At 35.9% G+C, this 20,804-nt stretch overlaps 1 protein-coding gene across 8 annotated transcripts in view; it reads left to right on the top strand.

Moving 5' to 3' along the window:
• The window catches only part of KLHL28 (kelch like family member 28), a 32,694-nt gene extending 13,727 nt beyond the window's left edge, over positions 1-18,967 (top strand). For all 8 annotated transcript variants that reach the window (XM_008269539.4, XM_051822804.2, XM_070053718.1 and 5 more), the window contains 4 exons: positions 1,236-2,134; positions 11,106-11,549; positions 13,077-13,285; positions 14,400-18,967. In XM_008269539.4, the coding sequence (XP_008267761.1) occupies positions 1,236-2,134; positions 11,106-11,549; positions 13,077-13,285; positions 14,400-14,563 (1,716 nt within the window). In that variant the 3' untranslated portion in view covers positions 14,564-18,967. The remainder of the gene's footprint in view (positions 1-1,235; positions 2,135-11,105; positions 11,550-13,076; positions 13,286-14,399) is intronic.
• Positions 18,968-20,804: the final 1,837 nt, after the last annotated feature.

Genomic DNA, 20,804 nt, shown 5'->3' on the forward strand with positions numbered 1-20,804 from the left:
TAAAAGTTGAGTGGCTGTGATATAAATCAGTAAGTGATTTATATTGCCCTCACTATAAAATGTTGGGTTCTGTAAACAATAGTTGTGATGCTGTTGTTGGATTGACAATAATGATACCTTTGTTGAATTCAGCTTCTTTTATTAAAGTAATTTTTAAAGCTTTTGGTTTAACAAAATTTCTTTCCAATTAATGTATCTGTTGATTGGTAGGCATTCATATTACTTTTATTATTGAGAAAGCAGTCAAATATAATGTTTTTTCAAAATTGATTTTACTTCTAGCAAGTTTTCTTTCACAGTTTCATTAATAATAGATTTCGATTTAACAAACACAGAATAAAAGGCTTCTGGTTTTTTTATTTTTTTATTTTTTATTTATTTATTTATTTTTTTATTTTTGACAAGCAGAGTTAGACAGTGAGAGAGAGACAGAGAAAGGTCTTCCTTCCGTTGGTTCACCCCCAAAATGGCCACTACGGCTGGTGCTGCGCCGATCCAAAGCCAGGAGCCAGGTGCTTCCTCCTGGTCTCCCATGCAGGTGCAGGGGCCCAAGCACTTGGGCCATCCTCCACTGCCTTCCCGGGCCACAGCAGAGAGCTGGACTGGAAGAGGAGCAACCAGGACAGAATCCGGCTCCCCAACTGGGGCTAGAACCTGGGGTGTCAGCGCCACAGGTGGAGGATTAGCCTAGTGAGCCGCAGTGCTGGCCTGTTTTTTTGTTTTGCTTTGTTTTGTTTTGTTTTTAAGATTTGTTTATTTATTTGAAAGTCAGAGTTACACAGAGAGAGGAGAGGCACAGAGAGAGAGGTCTTCCATCCACTGGTTCACTCCCCAATTGGCCGCAACAGCTGGAGCCGGGAGCCAGGAGTTTCTTTTGGGTCTCCCATGAGGGTGAAGGGGCCCAGGGACTTGGGCCGTCTTGTACTGCTTTCCCAGGCCATTGTATAGAGTTGGAGCAGAAGTGGAGCAGCCGGGTCTCGAACTGGCACCTATATGGGGTGCTGGTACTGCAGATGGCAGCTTTACCTGCTACACCATAGTGCCAGCCCCAAAGGGTTCTATTGAATTTCTTCTAACCCTAATAGCCTCTGTTCTAGTATTTAGTGAATTGAAATCAATATAATCAATATACACATAAATAAACAAAATATTTGGTTTATTTTTTGCTATTTGAAAAACAGTTATTTTCACAGGTTATTTTGACATAACTGTCCATGCTTTTTGTTTTTCTGTAGATGGACCACACATCCCCGACCTACATGCTTGCTAACTTAACCCACTTACATTCTGAACAACTCCTGCAGGGCTTGAATCTTCTTCGTCAGCATCACGAACTCTGTGACATCATTCTTCGAGTAGGTGATGTTAAAATTCATGCTCACAAAGTGGTGCTTGCCAGCATCAGCCCATATTTCAAAGCTATGTTCACTGGAAACCTTTCCGAAAAAGAGAACAGTGAAGTTGAATTTCAATGTATCGATGAAACTGCTCTGCAGGCCATTGTGGAATATGCCTATACGGGGACTGTTTTTATTTCTCAGGACACAGTTGAATCTCTCCTTCCAGCAGCCAACCTACTCCAGATAAAACTTGTCCTTAAGGAATGTTGTGCGTTTCTTGAAAGCCAGCTTGATCCTGGTAATTGCATTGGAATTTCTCGTTTTGCAGAGACATATGGTTGCCATGACCTTTATTTGGCAGCCACTAAATACATATGCCAGAATTTTGAAGCTGTTTGCCAGACTGAAGAGTTTTTTGAGCTTACACATGCTGATTTGGATGAAATTGTCTCCAATGACTGTTTGAATGTAGCTACCGAAGAGACTGTTTTTTATGCACTGGAGTCTTGGATCAAGTATGATGTACAAGAACGCCAGAAATACTTAGCACAGCTACTAAATAGTGTACGATTACCTTTGCTGAGTGTTAAGTTTCTCACTAGACTCTATGAAGCAAATCATCTTATTCGCGATGACCGCACTTGCAAACATCTTTTGAATGAAGCCCTAAAGTACCACTTTATGCCAGAACATAGACTGTCTCATCAGACAGTCTTGATAACACGACCTCGCTGTGCTCCCAAAGTACTTTGTGCAGTAGGTGGAAAATCTGGACTGTTTGCCTGTTTGGATAGGTAATTAGAAGACTTTCTTAAAGAAACAATGCTAACAGATTTTATGCTTTTTAAATGTGCTTTCTGTATTTTAAAAATAGTTTGATTTTCCATTTTACTTTTTTTCTTTTTGTTCTTTTTTTCCTCTTAAAATATTTGTGTGGTTGTTTTAATCACATTGCCATCCATTCTCTACAATTCTCTCAATCATTAACCTTTTTTTTTTTTTTTGACAGGCAGAGTGGACAGTGAGAGAGAGAGAGACAGAGAGAAAGGTCTTCCTTTGCCGTTGGTTCACCCTCCAATGGCCGCCGCGGCCAGCGCGCTGCAGCCGGCGCACCGCGCTGATCCGATGGCAGGAGCCAGGAGCCAGGTGCTTCTCCTGGTCTCCCATGGGGTGCAGGGCCCAAGCACCTGGGCCATCCTCCACTGCACTCCCTGGCCACAGCAGAGGGCTGGCCTGGAAGAGGGGCAACTGGGACAGAATCCGGCGCCCCGACCGGGACTAGAACCCGGTGTGCCGGCGCCGCTAGGCGGAGGATTAGCCTAGTGAGCCGCGGCGCCGGCCTCAATCATTAACCTTTACACACACTTTATCGTACCTGTTCCTCACTAAATCTTTCATTTTATGTCATCCTTTTTTGTTTTCTTTCTGGAATCATTTACTACTTTCTTTATCTCATACTAGGTCAAGTGCATCAGAAGATGCCAAAGAGTTGAGATAAGAACCTGTGATGAGGGTGGAAAACAGTTCATTTAAAGAACTAGCAAATAAGAAAAAAATAGGATAATATAGATCAGAGCTTTATGTGTAATTTGTTTTCTTTAGTATAAATAGTTTTTAAAGCCAAAAGTAAAAAAGTGCTTTGTTTTCTAATTACTTAATAGTTGTGAGACTTGTTCTGTGAGGAACTAACAGATATTTTCAACTATGGGCCATATGAAGAGTCTTTAAGAACTATCCATACCTTTAGACCCAATAATCTTTTATTATAGAATCTTATCATAATAAAATTTAAAATTAAAATATCACTTGCACAGAGGTGTTTATTGTAGTATTATTTTTAACTCTGGAAAAATTAGAAGCAATCTGAATTAGAATTCAATTTAATTCAACAAAAATATTAAACACCTGTGCAGCAGACACACCTTTAGATAATGGGCCTTTATCAAATTCATAACCTAGTAAAGTAAACATTTAATTTTTTTTTTTTTTTTTTTGACAGGCAGAGTGGACAGTGAGAGAGAGAGACAGAGAGAAAGGTATTCCTTTTGCCGTTGGTTCACCCTCCAATGGCCGCCCCGGCCGGCGCGCTGCGGCTGGTGCGTCGCGCTGATCAGGAGCCAGGTGCTTCTGGTCTCCCATGCAGGTGCAGGGCCCAAGCACTTGGGACATCCTCCACTGCCTTCCCGGGCCACAGCAGAGAGCTGGCCTGGAAGAGGGGCAACGGGACAGATTCAGGTGCCCCGACCGGGATTAGAACCCAGTGTGCTGGCCGGCGCCGGCCGTAAAGTAAACATTTAAATAGATAGTTATTTTACACAGTGGTAATATAATGATAATAATCATACTATGGAAGTATTAAGGTGAGATATTTATTCCACATGTGGGGCTTAGTGTAGGATATTATAGAAAAGTTAATGTATAATCTGAGTGTTGAGGGCTCTGTAAGACTCAATAAAAAAAAAAAGCACAGGAACTGCATGAAAACACAATGGCCTGATACAGTATGCAATATTCAAGTTACTAAAAGCTATTTATTTAGAAATATAAAGTTCTAATCAATAACTGTCCAGCAATGATCTACATAAACTAAGTCAAGAAATTATTGTATGTCATCATGAAAAGAAGTAGTTATAAAACTACTTTAAGAAGATTAGTGAAATGATCAGAATTGTATATTAGATCATTTTGGCTTCATTTTGAAGAAAGATTACAGGGCCAGGATTGGCATCAGAGAAATTAGGTGAGAGGCAATTGTAGAAGTACAAGCAAGTGATTATCAGATCCTGAATTAAGCTAAAAGTAGTAAAGACAGAAAATAAGACATTACTTTAAGAAACAGAGATTAAATTAAATAGATTCGCCATTTCAATGAATATGGTGGAGGGATTGTCAGAGAGAGAGAGGAATCAAAGATAAGTGTGATTTCTTTATTAGATTTTTGGGAGGATGATTATATAGGGAGAGATTGGGAGAAAGGGAAGGAAAGAGAATACAAAAGGAAGAACTACTTTAAGGGGAGAAAATAATGTGTTTAGTTTTGGACATTCTGAGTTTGAAGTTCCTATTGAATACTCAAGTAAAGGATGCCTCACTGCTAGCTGGATGTAGCTGCATAGCTCAAAGAAGTGATCAGAGCTAGAAATTTGATAGTTATCAGCAGTACAAAATGTAATGGAAAGATCCAGAAAGAAAAAGATGAAATGTGGCTATTAGATTTGGCAGTTTGGAAATCATTAATGAATTTGGTGATCAACAGGATTGTAAGAATCCTGTAGATATATTTCAATGGGTTGAGATGTGAATGTAAGTAAAGAAATTGACTGTGAGTGAAAACTGTTCTTGGCAAGAAGAATCTTGGCAAGAACAAGAAGGAGACTTAAGCAGTAACTGAGAGTGTCAGAGGAGGCTTTTGTGTTGATTTTATTTTGTCCTTGAAGAGAAAGACATGAATATGTTAATAATAATAATGAAATGCCAGTGAAGCAGGGGGTTGGGGTGAATGAATATACAAGGTAAAGGAATAGTCATTGATGGACCAAAATCTTAGAGGAAATACACAGAGTACTTCAAAAAGTTAATGGAAAAATGGAATTAAAAGATGAGTTCATTTTGATGGAAAATCTTTGGAAATCCATGAAATTTTTTCATAGTAAGCATTTTCCATGAAGTTTTTTAAGACCCTCTCATATGCATCGATTTCAAATTTTTTTTGCAACAAAATAAACTTATAGTTCCATTTCTAAACTTTTTGAAATACTCTTAAAGAAAAGGATGGTATCAAAAGCAGGAATAAAAGGTTTTGAATAGCTGGGAGACTGGGATGTAAAAGTAGGTTTACTGGACGTCAGGAAGGATGAGAAAGGGATTTATGATACATGCTGTCCAATGGCTTCAGTTTTTTCTTTAGAAGAGTAAAGTGTTTTTTAGAGGAGAGTGTAGAGAATGGGATAGAGAGCCTAATAAAATTGGAGAAGTTCCAAGAATGGTATTGTTTCTACTTTATGTAGGGAGCTATAATGATGAAAATACACTGAAAACATTTATGAGTAATTATGCATATATGTTAAATATTGAATGGACCTTTAACCACAACACTCACAGCATCATTCATGTCAACACATTAAATTACAAATCTAATTTTCAAAAAAGAAACTCTCATTAGAACTGGTTGCCATTTGCCCTCAAAAAGACTGAAAGCCTTTTTATATTGCATCCACTTACCTAAATTATCTCTAGAATTCTATGAATTCTAGATAATACATCATCATAAACTCTAGTCGTCTTTTTTTTTTTTTTTAAGATTTATTTATTTACTTGAAAGGCAGAGTTAACAGAGAGGCAGAGAGAGAGAAAGGTCTTCCATCTGTTGGTTCACTCCCCAAATGGCTGCAATGGCCAGAGCTGTGCTGATCCAAAGACAGGAGCCAGGAACTTCTGGGTCTCCCACATGGGTGCAGAGGCTCAAGGACTTGGACCATCTTGTACTTCCTTCCCAGGCCATAGCAGAGAGATGGATCAGAAGTGGAACAGCTGGGACTTGAACAGGTTCCCATATCAGCACTGCAGGTGGTGGCTTTACTCACTAAGCCAGGGTGCTGACCCCCGTAAACTCTAATCTTATCATCACTGATAGGTTTTGGTTTTCTCCCCCTTACACCAACCAGTTTTCCAATTCTCCAGCACCAACCAGATGTCAATTGAGTTTTGACATTAACTTCCCAGTTGGCCTGGACCCCATGTTTAAGACTCCATCTCACAAGACTCTCCCTATTTCAAATGCCAGCCTTTATCATCACCATTGAGTTCAGTGAATTCAAAATGATAGTTTCAGACATTGTACTCTCTACCACTTTTCTTTCTAGATTATTCATTTTAATAGATGCATTCTGCTACGGTTTGAAAAATGGTCCTCCCAATTCATGTCTTGAAAACTTAATCCCTAGTATGGAAGTAGGAATATTAGGAATTGATTAGGTCTTGGAGCCCTGCCTGTATGAATGACTTAAGGCCCTTATCTCAGGAGTGGGTTAGTTATCACAGGAATGGGAAAATTAAAAAAGGGGGAAGTTCAGCCTCCTTCTCCTCTCTTTTAAATGCTTTCTCACTGTGTGATACCTTCTGCTGTGTGATAATACAGAAGGTCCTCACCAAATGCTGCTTCGAAATCTTGGTTTTCCCAGCCTCTAGAACCATGAGCCAAATAAACTTCTGTTGTGTATGATCTACCCAGTCTTCAGTATTCTGTTATAGTAGCAGAAAACAAAGAAGTTGGTACCAGAAAGTAGGATTATTCACTGTAACAAATGCCTGAAAATGTGGAAGTAGCTTTGGAACTTGGTAATGGGTAAATACTGAAAAATTTTGGAGGAGTGAGCCAGAAAATGCATAGATTGCCACAAAGCATGAAGGGCAGTTCTGGTGAGGGCTTGGAGGAAGAGGAGAGTTGGAGGGCAAGTCTTTCTTTTTAGAAATTACTTAAGTGGTCTTGATCACAATGTTGTTAGAAATATGATAGTAAAGACTGCTGTGATGAAGTCTCAGATAGAAATAAGTAATTGGAAACTGGAGTGAAGGCCAGTCTTGTTAAACATTTGCAAAGAACTTGGTGTAACATGTTCTAGAACTTTATGGAGTACAGAATTTAAAAACAACTCAGAAGAAATTTCTAAGCATCAAAGCTTTCAAGCTGCTGTGTTGCCATTTTTAATTACCTACATTGAGATGAAAGAGGAAAGAAATGACTTAAAGACTGAATTTATAATTAAAAGAGAAGCAAGTTGGAAAGATGTGGAAAATCCACAGCCTAGTCAGGTAAAGAGTGAAAAAGTGTGTTTAAGAGATCAAACCAAGGGTATGACCAAGAACCGTTGGCCGAAGAGATTAGCATGGACAGAAGAAAGACATATTCTATTCATCGACTATTGGAGCTAGACTCTGAAGGCATTTCAGAGATACTTGAGGCTGCCAACTCTTATCACAGGTCCAGGGTGCTCTCCAGGCTCATTGCCCAGGGCCTCACTGGATCTCTGCTCCCTGCCTTCTGAATGCAGCACTCTTTGGCCACCACAACTGTAACTCAGGTGGATCCAGGTGTGGCTTGACCTGCCTCTCCGGAAGGTACAAGTGGTAAATTTTAGCAGCACATGTGTGATGCTAATTTTGCAGGCACACAGAATATAAGACCTTTGGGAGCATAGCTCCCTCCTAGATTTCAAAGAACATCATGGTCAGCTCGAGGGCCCAGTGAGAGACTTGTGGCAGAGATGGAACCACTACAAAAAAGCCCCTACAGCTACAGTACTGAGCAGAACTGTGGGATTAGTAGTGGAGCTTTTGAAGAGAGTACACCTTAGGGTAGTGCCTGGTAGAACCATGGGAATGGGGTTGTCCTCAGTACCCCAAAACTTTAGAGCTACCAACATGCAGCATTAGCCTGGGAGACATTCAGGCATGAAACTCCAATATATAAGACCTGCTGGGTGCACTGAGCCCAACAAAGTCATAGGAGCAGGGCTGCCTGAGGCTTTGGAAGCCTAAAACCTAATTCTGTGTGCCAAGATATAGACATGAAGTCAAAGGAGATTATTCTGCAATTTGAAGATTCACTGTTGTGTTCCCTGTTACATTTTGGACTTTAGGATCAGTTACCCCTGTATTTTTTGCCCTTTTCTCCCTTTTGGAATGAAAATGTCTACCCTATGTCTGTATCACCATTGTATTTTAGAATCATGTAATTTGTTTTGACTTCACAGGCTCACAGCTGGAGGGAATTTAGCTTAAGATGAATCATGCCTTGAATTTCACCCATATCTGATTTAGATGAGACTCTGGACTATAGACTTTTTTTTTTTTTTAGGTTTTATTTTGTTTATTTGAAAGGCAGAGTTACATAGAGAGAGGAAAAGACAGAGAGGGAAAACGCTGGTTTACTTCCAAAATGGCCATGATGGCTGAGACTGGATGAGGCTGAAGCCAGGAACCAGGAGTTTTTCTGCGTCTCCCATGTGGGTGCTGGGGCCCAAGGACTTGGACCATCTTCTTTCCTGGGCACATAAGCAGGGAATTATATCAGAAGCAGAGCAGCCAGGACTTGAATCATTGCTCTGATATGGGATGCTGGAGTCACAATCTGTGGGTTTAACCTACTGTGCCACAATGCTATCCCCTGGGCTTTAAAATTTTGAGTTGATGCCACAATGAAATAAGATTTTTGAGATACTGAGATGGAATGAATTAATTTTGGAGGCCAGGGCATAATGTTGTGGTTTGAATGTTTCCCAAAATTCAAATATTGGGAATGTAATCCCCAGTGCAACAGTGTTGAGAAGTGATTAGGTCATGGGGACACCACTCACATGAATGAATTTAGACCACTTTTCCAGTTGTGGTTAGTTATAAAAGGGGGAAGTTTGCCCCCTATTCCTCCTTCTCTCACGTGCTCTCTCATCATGTGAGGCCTTTTCCTATGTTAAGAAGCAGCAAGAAGGTCTTCATTGGGATCTTACAGTTTCCAGCCTCCAGAATTGTAAACCAAATCAACTTCTATTTTTGATAGTTTACTATCTGTGATGATCTGTTTTTATAACAGAAAAATGGACTAAGACTTACTCCATGGGTTCTTTGTGTCCTTCAGGATTTTCATTCCATTGGACCAGCAATAAATTAGTAGAACTGACTTATTAACCACCACATGTCCTCAACTTTAGTGCTTTCTCAGCATACATTTGAGGAAGATCACTGACATCATTCCTTTGGATAAACACATGGCTCCCTTGCCCTTCTGTTCCTCCATCATATTTTTCTAGTTACATTCAGCTGTCCATATAAACCATGGCTACACCTAAGCAGTGAAACATACCCATCTTAGCTGTTCTCACTTGAGGCCCTCAGCATTCCCCAGGAACCACTCTACATTTCCATAGTCAATTTATTCTCTTACCAGGGACTGTGTCACACCTGCCGTGTCCTTAAAAACATCCCAAGTCCTTTCTGTAACCTTCTAATTCAATATGATTACCTTATCTCTTATTCTACTGAGAAAATAGAATACAAACATGGTATGGTTTAAGGTCTGAGACCAAATTACCCTCTGATTCCCATGGTTTTTCTGTTTCGCTTTGTAGCTTCCTCCTCTTACAAGTTTTACTCTTAGTAGTAAAAGTTGTTGGAAAAATTGCCTGTACTCACCATTTTCCTCATCTCCCATTCACTTTTGAACCACCCCACTACCTCAGTAAAACTTCCCTTGTTAAAATCAAAGTATTCTAATATATCGGTATGTATGGAAAAATATACATTTTGAATATAAGCAATATAGTAAAACTGACAAAAGTAGGCATTCATTCACTATTGTATGAGTCAATGTATGTTGGGTAGAGAATATATACTTTTTGCTTTTGCAGTATTGCATTTGAGAACATTGGCTACTTTCCCTCAACTTTTTGAGGCAAAAGACCATATGTAACATACATTAGGGTGTAAAGAATAAGTACTCAGGTGCCTATTATCCAGTTTAATAAGTTATTAACAATACTTTTAAAGTCCTTGTATGGACCTCCACCCCATTCTGTCTCTCTCCCCAGAAGTAACCACTATTCTGTATTTTCTATATATTATTTCTTTGCTTTTCATGAAATTTTGCTATATACTGTATGTGCCCCAATATATTGTTAGATATTACATATTTTTATATAAATGCAGTAATGCTATATGTAAGTATGTATTCTTCAGAGGTTTTTTTTTCACTGAGCAGCAAATTATTAAATTATCTGTGAGTTTGCATAACATAATACTTTTATTGGTATGTGGTATTATGGCATATGGACATAATACAATTTTTTTCTTTCTATAATGAAAATTTTTATTCTGATTATTGAAGTTACACACATTCAAGAAAGTGTACAAATCCCACATCTCTAGCTCAGTGAATTATCAGAAAGTGCATATTACAAACCAGTTCAATATACAAAACACGACCAGTACAAAAGAGCCACCCTTGAGCTCCCTCCCCAAAGGTAACCACTATCCTCATTTCTAATTTAGAGATTAGTTATATCTGTGTTGGGACCTGATGTAAATGAGAGTATATGGAATATTTTTTAACTTGAGTTCCTTCTCTCAATTTTATGTAAGATTCACCCCAGTTGTATGCAGCTATAGTTTGTTCTGTTTATTTTCATTGCTGTGTAGAATTCTCTGATATGATTTTACACAACTTATTTATCCATTTTATGATTGATGAAAACTTGGATTGTTTCCAGTTTTTGACTATTATAAAAGTACTGTGAACATCCTTTGAAATACACAAATGCAAGCATTTTTCTTGGGTGCAAAGAGTGGGATTGCTCAGTCATAAGAGAGATCATACCTTATTTAATCATTCTGCTTTTGATGGATGATTATACTGTACTGCTATGAACATTTCTGTGTATGTGTCCTGGTTCAAAACTGCCTACATAGGCATTCAATGGAATAGATACACAGGAATGAAATTACTGAGTCTGAGCACCTGTGTATCTTCAGTTTTACAAATAATGTAAAATTGTTTTCCAGAGTAATTTGTACAAGTTTAAAATCTACCCAACACAGCCTGCATTCCTGCTCCACATTCTTAGCAATTCCTACATTTTTGCCAGTCTGGAAGATGTGTCATGGTTTATCATGGCTTTAAAATGTGTCTGTCCCTGATTACTAAGAGGATTGAAGCTTTTTATTTATGCACTATTTCTGTTTTTAAAATTGAATGTTTTTCTGCTTATTCTTCAGTGTGGAGATGTACTTTCCTCAGAATGACTCTTGGATTGGCTTGGCACCACTAAACATTCCTCGCTATGAATTTGGAATATGTGTTTTAGATCAAAAAGTGTATGTTATCGGTGGTATTGAAACTAATGTGCGTCCTGGAGTCACGATCAGAAAGCATGAAAATTCAGTAGAATGCTGGAATCCTGATACAAATACCTGGACTTCTTTAGAGAGAATGAATGAAAGCCGAAGTACACTTGGAGTAGCAGTACTTGCCAGAGAACTTTATGCTTTAGGTGGTTATGATGGACAGTCTTATTTACAATCTGTAGAGAAATATATCCCCCAAATAAGAAGATGGCAACCTGTGGCACCAATGACCACAACAAGAAGTTGTTTTGCTGCAGCTGTGTTGGATGGAATGATATATGCCATTGGTGGGTATGGTCCTGCACACATGAACAGGTATTTAACTTAATCAGATTCTGTGTATTTATAGCATTTTTAGAAGTATCTTTAATGATAGTTTCTGAGTTTCAAGCAATTTGTGTGTACAAATGAACTTTATTTTAAAAATTTTTAAGTAATATTGGAGGTATTTGGAAAATTTAATCTGCTCCATGAATGTAATTGTTTTTGTTTTATGTAAATGTTTAATACACACTTAAGAATCAAAACCCCCCAAAAGAATTAAATCCCTCATACTACATTTTCCATGTAGTCATTTAGTAGAAATGACTAGATTTTAAAACAACTGAAAATAAGACAAAGTTAGACAACTTTAGATTTTACAAGGTGGTATGTGTATATGATATGGTCTTTTATGCCACTGCTTAATAGAATAAAGAAATGGAAATATTCCTATATGCCAATCAAATCCTTTAATGTCATAAACTAAAAGCCTTACTTAAATCTTCCTTTCTGGACTCTTACCTTATATGCATGCATTTATCATGATGCATCTGAGTTGTGTTAGTCTGAATTACAGATTTCTATATTCAGTAGTTTAGGAATAAAGGGTGAAAGATACATATGAGAAAATAAAAATCTAAAGTCACTATTTTTATGGAGTATTAGTTAAAATTCTGAAGCTTTGTCGACAACAGATGCCCCAAAGAGTACATGTCTAATGGGTAAAGAGGTATGTGTTTTATTGATTGTGAGCATTTTAACGAAAGAGTATGATTTGTTAACTGAATCAGAAATGATGACATAACAGCCTTTCATCTATACATTTCTATTACAGTCTAAGTATTCCTTTATATATATATATATATATATATATATATATATATATACACACACACACACACATACACACATACATATAATTTTTGGAGTTGAAAAAATATTTCAGGTCCAGATAATGCATTTCTGTCTATGAAATGCATTATCTGGCTAAACTTTATAAGATATTATGTAATTTAATTTTAGATATGTTCTTGAAATTTGAGGTCTTGTTACAGTTCATCCCTGCAATCTTTTTTTTTCCCCAAAGATTTATTTATTTATTTATTGAAAGAGTTACACAGAGAGAGAAGGAGAGGTACAGAAAGAGAGAGGTCTTCCATCCATTAGTTCACTCCCCAGATAGCTGCAACGGCCAGAGCTGCACTGATCCAAAGCCAGGAGCCAGGAGCTTCTTCCAGGTCCCCCACGTGGGTGCAGGGGCCCCAGGACTTGGGCCATCTTCCACTGCTTTCCCAGGCCATAGCACAGAGCTGGATTGGAAGTGGAGCATTCGGGACTCGAACTGGCACCCATATGGGATGCACTGCACTGTAGGCAGTGGCTTTACTTGCTACGCTATAGTGCTGCCCCCCCATCCCTGCAGTCTTATCAGCAAGAATCTAAACATTTGGAACAACCTACTATTGTTTTATATTTATTTATTTAAGCTTTAAAAATTATAGTGGGCTTTAGTTTTGCTTTGGCAGGAAGAGTAACATAAAGTATCTGTTAATTAATTTATTCTTTTGTGGATATTTGCAGTGTGGAGCGTTATGATCCAAGTAAGGATTGCTGGGAGATGGTTGCATCCATGGCAGATAAAAGGATTCACTTTGGCGTTGGTGTCATGCTAGGCTTTATTTTTGTAGTGGGTGGACATAATGGTGTCTCACATTTGTCAAGCATTGAAAGATATGACCCTCACCAAAATCAGTGGACTGTGTGTAGACCAATGAAAGAACCCAGAACAGGTAATAATTTTATTAATTTCCAAACTACAGGGCATTGCTCTTCTGGAAATATAAGAATAAGGGTATTACTTATGTAGAAAAATTTTTTGTGGTAATAATAAATAAACTAGCTGAACAAAATTAAAGTTTCTTTGATCTAATTTTAATATGCCACTGTGCATGTTAATCATTTCTCAAAAGGATAATAGAGCATATTTTTTATAGAAGCTTGTTTTTGCATATAACAGATATCATCTTTTTATATGTTATGTACATGCCCTTCTTGGATTGTTCTGATTTGTTTTTTGTTGTGCCCCAGCATTCTATGTGTATTCACTTGTAAAGATTCTCTCTCCCCCAGTCAAAAAAGAAAAAAAGGGGGGTGGTATTTGATTTCAGGATTCCTAGGAAAAGAAAAAAATACATAATTGAAGGTATGAAGAAATTGCAGTCTTTGAACCCAAACTCCAGTCACATTATTTTAAGGGACAAGTTTTAAATTACTGAGGGAGATGCTTTAGGGGTGCAGTATTTATTTTTCATATTTATGAAAGAAACTCTTAAAGCAAATCCTCACAAAGCTATTAACCTTTGGTTTAAACCTTTTTGCGATAATTGTGAATACGACTAACTAGACAAAATAAAATTTCTTTACTCTAATACAGGGTTTACCATATCTAGTCTCTTTGGTATGCTTGCCAGGGAAAACCATATAAGCAGTGGGTACTTTAAAAAACTTGAGTGAGCTTGTTCTTTTTAGAACTCTACATGACAATTCTAAGGCAGAATTTTTAAAAACATAGTTTAGTATATTTGAATATGTTGAAAATCTGATCAAATGAATCAGTTCTAGAAAAACATACATAAATTGATAGGAAAGTATATGGAAAACTTTGTACTGCATTCTTAATAGTACTTTCCTGTCATGGAAAGAGAAGAGTAGAATTAGAAGTAAAGGAAGACTTTTCTGTTAATGGGGCTTTCTCCCGGTAAGCACTTACTGCTACATTGCTTGTGTAATTACAGTTGGTTGTTGAAATAAATTTTAAGAAAACATTACAAATCCATTTATTGTTAGTGGAAGAGGTCTACTCCATGGTTAACATGTTTCCTTCTTTTTACACACTGTTCCTAGGAGTGGGTGCTGCAGTTATCGACAACTACCTTTATGTAGTCGGAGGTCATTCAGGGTCTTCCTATCTGAATACAGTGCAGAAATATGACCCTATCTCAGACACATGGCTGGATTCAGCTGGCATGATATACTGTCGCTGCAACTTTGGATTAACTGCACTTTGACAGGTGTGACTACTTGGAAATAATGTGATGGTGAAACTTGTACCGCATGAAAGGATGCCCAGCTTTCTGAAACCCAAAAGCTGCATTGCTCTCTTTTTAACTTGAAGTGGCATGAAGACTTAAAGTTCTGTTGGGTTCTTCCAATTCACAAGTAGTTATGGTTGCTCTTGATTACACAGTAAAACAATAATCAAAAAGAAAAAAGACAAAAAAAAAAAAAAAAGAGGAAAGACCCTGCCAGTTTAATTGTGCACTTTTTTCCCTTACAACTGAGCTACACTAATATTATGTTCCTAAGTGTACATGCAGAGAAGACCTCGCTGCTTGTTTTCTATTTTTTATTTTAGCTTTTCCTCCTTGATATATACCATGATTTACTAGGATGACAGAGGCTTTAGATGTTGTAGTATATGGAGTGACTGGACAGAGTACTGACACTGCCTGTTGGATGTAAATTCATATGTGTTGCATTTTTTAAAACAAAGGGCTGCTTTTCCTTTTGGTACTTTTAAGGGTTGTAAACAACATATCATAGTGAGTCATCTGAATACTCTTCCTACTAAGTGGTTTTAGGGCTGGCCTTTTAATAGGTTTATATGACAGTTGCTTTTACTAACATGATATTTGGGGTCCTATTTTAAGAAGTCAGATATTCACTGTGTATGCCTTTTATATATTGGGAGGTTAATGCAGGATGATTTTAGTTACTCATCTACATTATGATAAATGTGGATAGAAAGAATTAATAAGATCAGTTATTTCAGTTTTTCTTTAGTAAGTAGTAGAGAGCAAGCTTCCCAGTGTTGATGTAAGTATTTAAGATGTGTTTCAGTACCACCCTTAGTGCATATTAGTTTTTTCATATATCATTATAATAATTTTAATTTTTAAGATTTTTGTTTGCTTTTTCAAAGTGTTCAGATAAAAATGGTGCTAATTGTAGGATTTATAAAAGGCTATAACTGATGTTCTTTTGGATGTTCACTATGAGATATGCATGACAGATTTTGGTAGTCTTTTTCATTTTTACTGGTTTGATTCGTTAGTGCTTATTAAAAATGTCTGTGATTACACCAATGTTAACATCCAAAAATCACCTAAATGGCCTATGTTATGCTTTCATGGCTCCTGAATAGTGATTTAAAGAAAGATACATATTTTGATCTTCTTTCTTCTTGTGCTTGATGTTACACATCTTTCTTAAAAACAGGAATATATGCATTAAATATCAAGCACTTAGAGGCAGTTATGCATTACTTTGTACATTTCTTAGGTAACTTTATATTTCGAAGTTATTGAGGAAAACTGGAACTCGATGTTTACTTGAGTAGTGGTTCTAAATTTGGTTCTGCTTTAATTGGAGAAAGTCTTTTAAAGCAAAATTGTTTGCTATAGCCAATGATAGCTTATTTAAAAGATCAGTTAACTTATTTTATTTTAGCATGTTTTAATAAATGTCTATTAAACACATTAGCTTGCATTTTAATATGATGTTGGTACTTGTATTTTGGTACTGTATTCATTTTGTTTTCTTGATTTTTTTAACTTGCCCACTATCTCCTTATAAAGTCTCTGCAAGACCAGTGTATATTTTTTTCCTAACAAAACATTCATTCTGCATTCTTAAGTGCCATAATGTTCTAAACTATTGTGAAGAAGCCATTTGTAATTATAAAACATAGATTCATTTTTTAGAATATATTTTACTTCTTGGGCAATTTATAGTTTTCCTGTTCTTCCATAAATTGCCAGTTATGTATTTGAACATATACTATAAAACTATGTAAAATCATATTTAGTCATAAGAGTAGTATCATGCATTATGAATATTTGCACAAATTATAAAACCTTGCAGTTTTTACTCTCTTCTAATTTAGAACTCAACAGGAACTATTAATAAAATCAACAGCCTGATTATTTTCTATGTTGCTTGTTTGAATAACATAATGATATATAGCAATAACTTTTTCATTGATTTCAATAAATCTGTTGAATAGAAATAAGGTGCACTATTGTACTTGGCCTACACATTAAAGAAAAGCAATTTAAAATAGATCTCATAATATACTTCATTTTAAATCCCTAAATGATTTTCTTTGTTTATATCCATAAAATCATTAAAATCATCCTATTCTAGTTTTAAAGTCGTCTCCCAGAAGACAAGGGAATTTGGAAAACTGTAGAAAATTATTTTAATTGTAAACACATCTATACTGTACACTTTATTTTAAAATGTTTTATTTGCATCTTGTCTCTACTGTCCAGTTAGTGTAAAATACATAATCATTTGGCAGATTAGATCAAAATCATGCACTGATTATTGAAAAATCTAAATTTCTTCTTAGTCAAGACTAAATGTGAAACATCTTGGGCAATAGTAGGAGCCATATACCAGTGAACAACTTAGGAAAACTTGTGAAGGGAAGAGAAAAATCATTCAAAATTTAAAAATATATTTATTTTAGGATTTCTAAACCTACTATAGTATTCAAAATAACCAGAGCTTCTAATATGACCTGACAATAAGTTTACAATAGGGCATTCTCTTATAATTTGAGAAATTTTATTGTAAATATTCTGCTGAAAAATTGTGAATTTAAAGTCACTTTTTTATGTTAAAAAGGATCAAAATGTTTGCTTATAAATCCCCAGGGTTTAAGGTATTAGAAAGTAATTACATTTATTTAGGCAAGGAAGGGAAAGCTGTTTTATGGTTGCCCAGAAATATTCTAGAAAATAGAAAATAACAGCAATGGGGACTAGAAATTAATCAGTTGTAAGATAATTGCTTTCTATAATTATGTTACAAAGACTTAACCTGTTAGGAATATTTGACTTTAATATTTGTTGGATGTAATAATATAACTTAACTGATTTTAGATGTAACCCAAAGGATATTTACAAGTTCTATATGTTAATGCTAAAATTGTTTTAAATATAAGTGGATATTAAATTGTAGGGAGTGGTATCAAGCTATAGGAAAATGGCATTGGGTTATGGAAGTTAATAGTTTGACACATACAGAGGGCTACTATATGTATAACTAATGTGCTACATGCTGCAAGAGCTAGAAATACCAGTGAGATAAGCTCTTTTCACTCAGAGGGTAAAATATAGTGTGAGAGACCTGTACCCAAGTAACTGTTAGAGTAGAAGATGTATCTAATTCCTTATCTCCAGTATCATAAGAAGTGTTTAGAAACTTAGTCTATATATATAAACAATTCTTTAGTGTTCAATTGAGTTTTAATGGCATGAATAAGAATTATGAAAAACCTAATGTTTATAGAATTCCCAATTTTCTGGAAATGGATAATGTATTTTCAAATAGAAAAATAAAACTACAGAAATTAAAAAACAGCAACTATTTCTTAGTGTCAGAGCTCTGGCTAACATCAAAGGAAATACATAAATGTATATAGTAATGCTATATTTGTTTTCAGTTTTGGTATTGGATTCCTAGTATTGTCACCTAAGTGCTCATTTTCAGGAAAATCAGATACTATGATACACTTACTGCTTAAAGTTGAATAAACTTGTGATAACCTCTATAACCTCTGTAATTTAAAAGGTAAGCAATTATAACATGTCACATGTCAAGTTAACATCCAGTTCAACTTCTTAACTGTTTTTTCCCTTTGTAAACAGCACTTTAGTTAGACATGATTTATTAGATGGTGACTATTCTGTGGCTGGATACATATTGGACTTTCACTTACAGTATATTTATTCAGTGTTGAGACACATTTGAAAAAAGTAAAAAATACAATACGTTTCAATTATAGGTTTACAAATTTTCTTATTGGTGTGAATATGGAGTAAAATAAAAATCCAGTTTACATCTCTGCAGAGAGAAAAATTGTTATCCATATGTCTTTTATATTATATATATTTAACTAGAGGTAATTTATTGTTAATTTTGTCAAGTTATCATGTGTAAGTCCCATTTATTTCAAAATACCAAGCAAAAAGTTCCAAGTTTGCCTTAAAATACAAGTGAAATTAAAGAACTGGATGATAATGCCTATATTTTTGCCTTATGAATTATGCTGTACCATAAACCAGAGATGGTTTTGATTTTAACAGGATTCTGAAATTTTGTAGATGTAGAGTACTAATATTTGTACTCTCTTGCAAAGAATGTCATCTAGTTGTGGATTATGTTACTATTTAAATGTTTTTGTATCTGCATTTTACCTCCAAATATGTACCTTTTTAGCATCAGGGTTTTATTTTTTTATTTTTGTTTACATAGTAAAGTGGCATTTATCTTGTTGAAGATTGTATTCTTTTGTCTTTTATTTTAAAAGTTCTTTGTTTATATTATTGTGGTAATGTTCTGTAATGATTATAGTTAAATTTCATTTATTGTGAAATGTTTAAAATAAAATTGAAAAATTTAAATGTTTCATGAGATTATTGTTGTGAACCTGAAAACCAACTTTATCATGCTCAACTCATAAATTCATTTTGGTAAATAGGTAGTGGCCTCAAAAATTGAGATGTAGGGGTGTAGGGGACGAACATTTAGCCTTAAGATGCCGACATCCCACACCGTCCCAGCTCCAGCTCCTGACTCCAGGTTCCTGCCAGTGCAGACCCTCAGAGGCAATGGCAATGACTCAAGTGGTTTGCTTCCTGTCACCCACATGGGGAAACCTGGATTGTATTACTGGCTCCTGACTTTAGACCTTGGCCCAGCCCTGACCATGCCCTAGGCCTTACAAGCATTTGTGGTTTGGACCAGTGGATGGAAGGTCTGTGGAGAGGAGTGTGTGTTTCTCTCTCTCTGCCTCTCAAAAAAATTTAAAAGAAGTTGAAGTGGGTGTGGGATAGCCACCCTTTACATCCTCATCACTAGGTTATAATGAAAACACTTTTTAGGCCAAATTCTGCCACTTGTGCAGACATTTATTAAAGGAACATGCATTAGCAAAGCAGGTACAAAAGAGTTCAGTCACCTCAGACACCTTAGTACACCCCAGACTTCTGTACTTTTAGATTGTGTAATTAGCCTTCTGGGAGGAGAAGTTTACTTGAGCAGACAAGGTAGTGTCCTAAAAGATTCTATTACTTTATGATCAGCATAAAGTAAGCAGTGGTCCTGAAGAAAGGGTAATAAACAAAACATTGAGTCCCAGATGATATTTTTAAAGGAAGTTGTAAATGAATGATCTGAATTGATTCAAATCTTTAATTTCACTAGTAAGAGCAACTTTCTGGTACCATGTTAATCTATTAGCCACTTCCCCAATACATATTCCTGACACTTAATATGTTCATTAGCAAAGTATTTGGTGTCAATCATTATGGTTAACAAGGACTTGCAGTTGCCTTGAGTACAGCAATTTTTTTGTTAGCATGCCAGCATTCTTGATGAGGGCAATTTTGTGTTGAAGTTGGAATTTAAAGATATGTCCTGAAAAAGATATATATATTAAATATTTATTTTTTCTTATTTTTATATTTTATATATTTATAATTTATATATTATATAGTATAGTATATAATGTATACTATAATATTTTACGTATTTTAAATAAAAATATAAATATATAAAATGTAGATGACAAAAATACATAAATATGCATTTTGAAAGAAACACATGGTAAAATACTAAAATCAAGATTTCTTGGTTAAGTGACTCTTTAGGTTCTTTTTATTCTAAGGCATGCACAATGCACAGATAGTTCTCATAGTACCCAAAAGTCACTGTATAAAATCTGTCAGTTGTTAACTGGGAGCTTAGGAGGTGCAAGGAATGCTGGAAGGTCTGGTGAAACCTAACCTATAATCTTCTTGCGGAATGTGAAGACACCAGGGAGGAGGAAGAAAATGCTGCTCTGGCAAAGCTCCATCTGTGCCTCTTGGGTTCTTTCATAAAATTACTGATGACTCTCTTGTTTGGGACAGTAATGAGGGTGGAAGTTGCAACCCTTAATTTGGAAGATCATGTGTTGGGTAGATGGTAGGAGTCAGCAATAACTGGAATGGAACAGAATTCAATTTTGCATCTAGTGGAATATAAAAAGCCCTTCCAGTGCAGAGCCAGTACTCAAGGCTAGGAGTCAGATTATGTCCTGTGGTAAAGAGACAGTATCAGAATACATCAAGTGAGTTTTTACATGTGCTTGTTTTTTATTCTTTCTTCTTTTTAATAGAACTGAAATCTTCACATATCACCCAGCTTCAACTGCTAACCATGTTTTTCTAATCCTACTTCGTCTATTCAACTACTCTT

Source organism: Oryctolagus cuniculus, chromosome 12 (assembly GCF_964237555.1).
Source record: "Oryctolagus cuniculus chromosome 12, mOryCun1.1, whole genome shotgun sequence".
Classification (NCBI taxonomy): Eukaryota; Metazoa; Chordata; class Mammalia; order Lagomorpha; family Leporidae; genus Oryctolagus; species Oryctolagus cuniculus.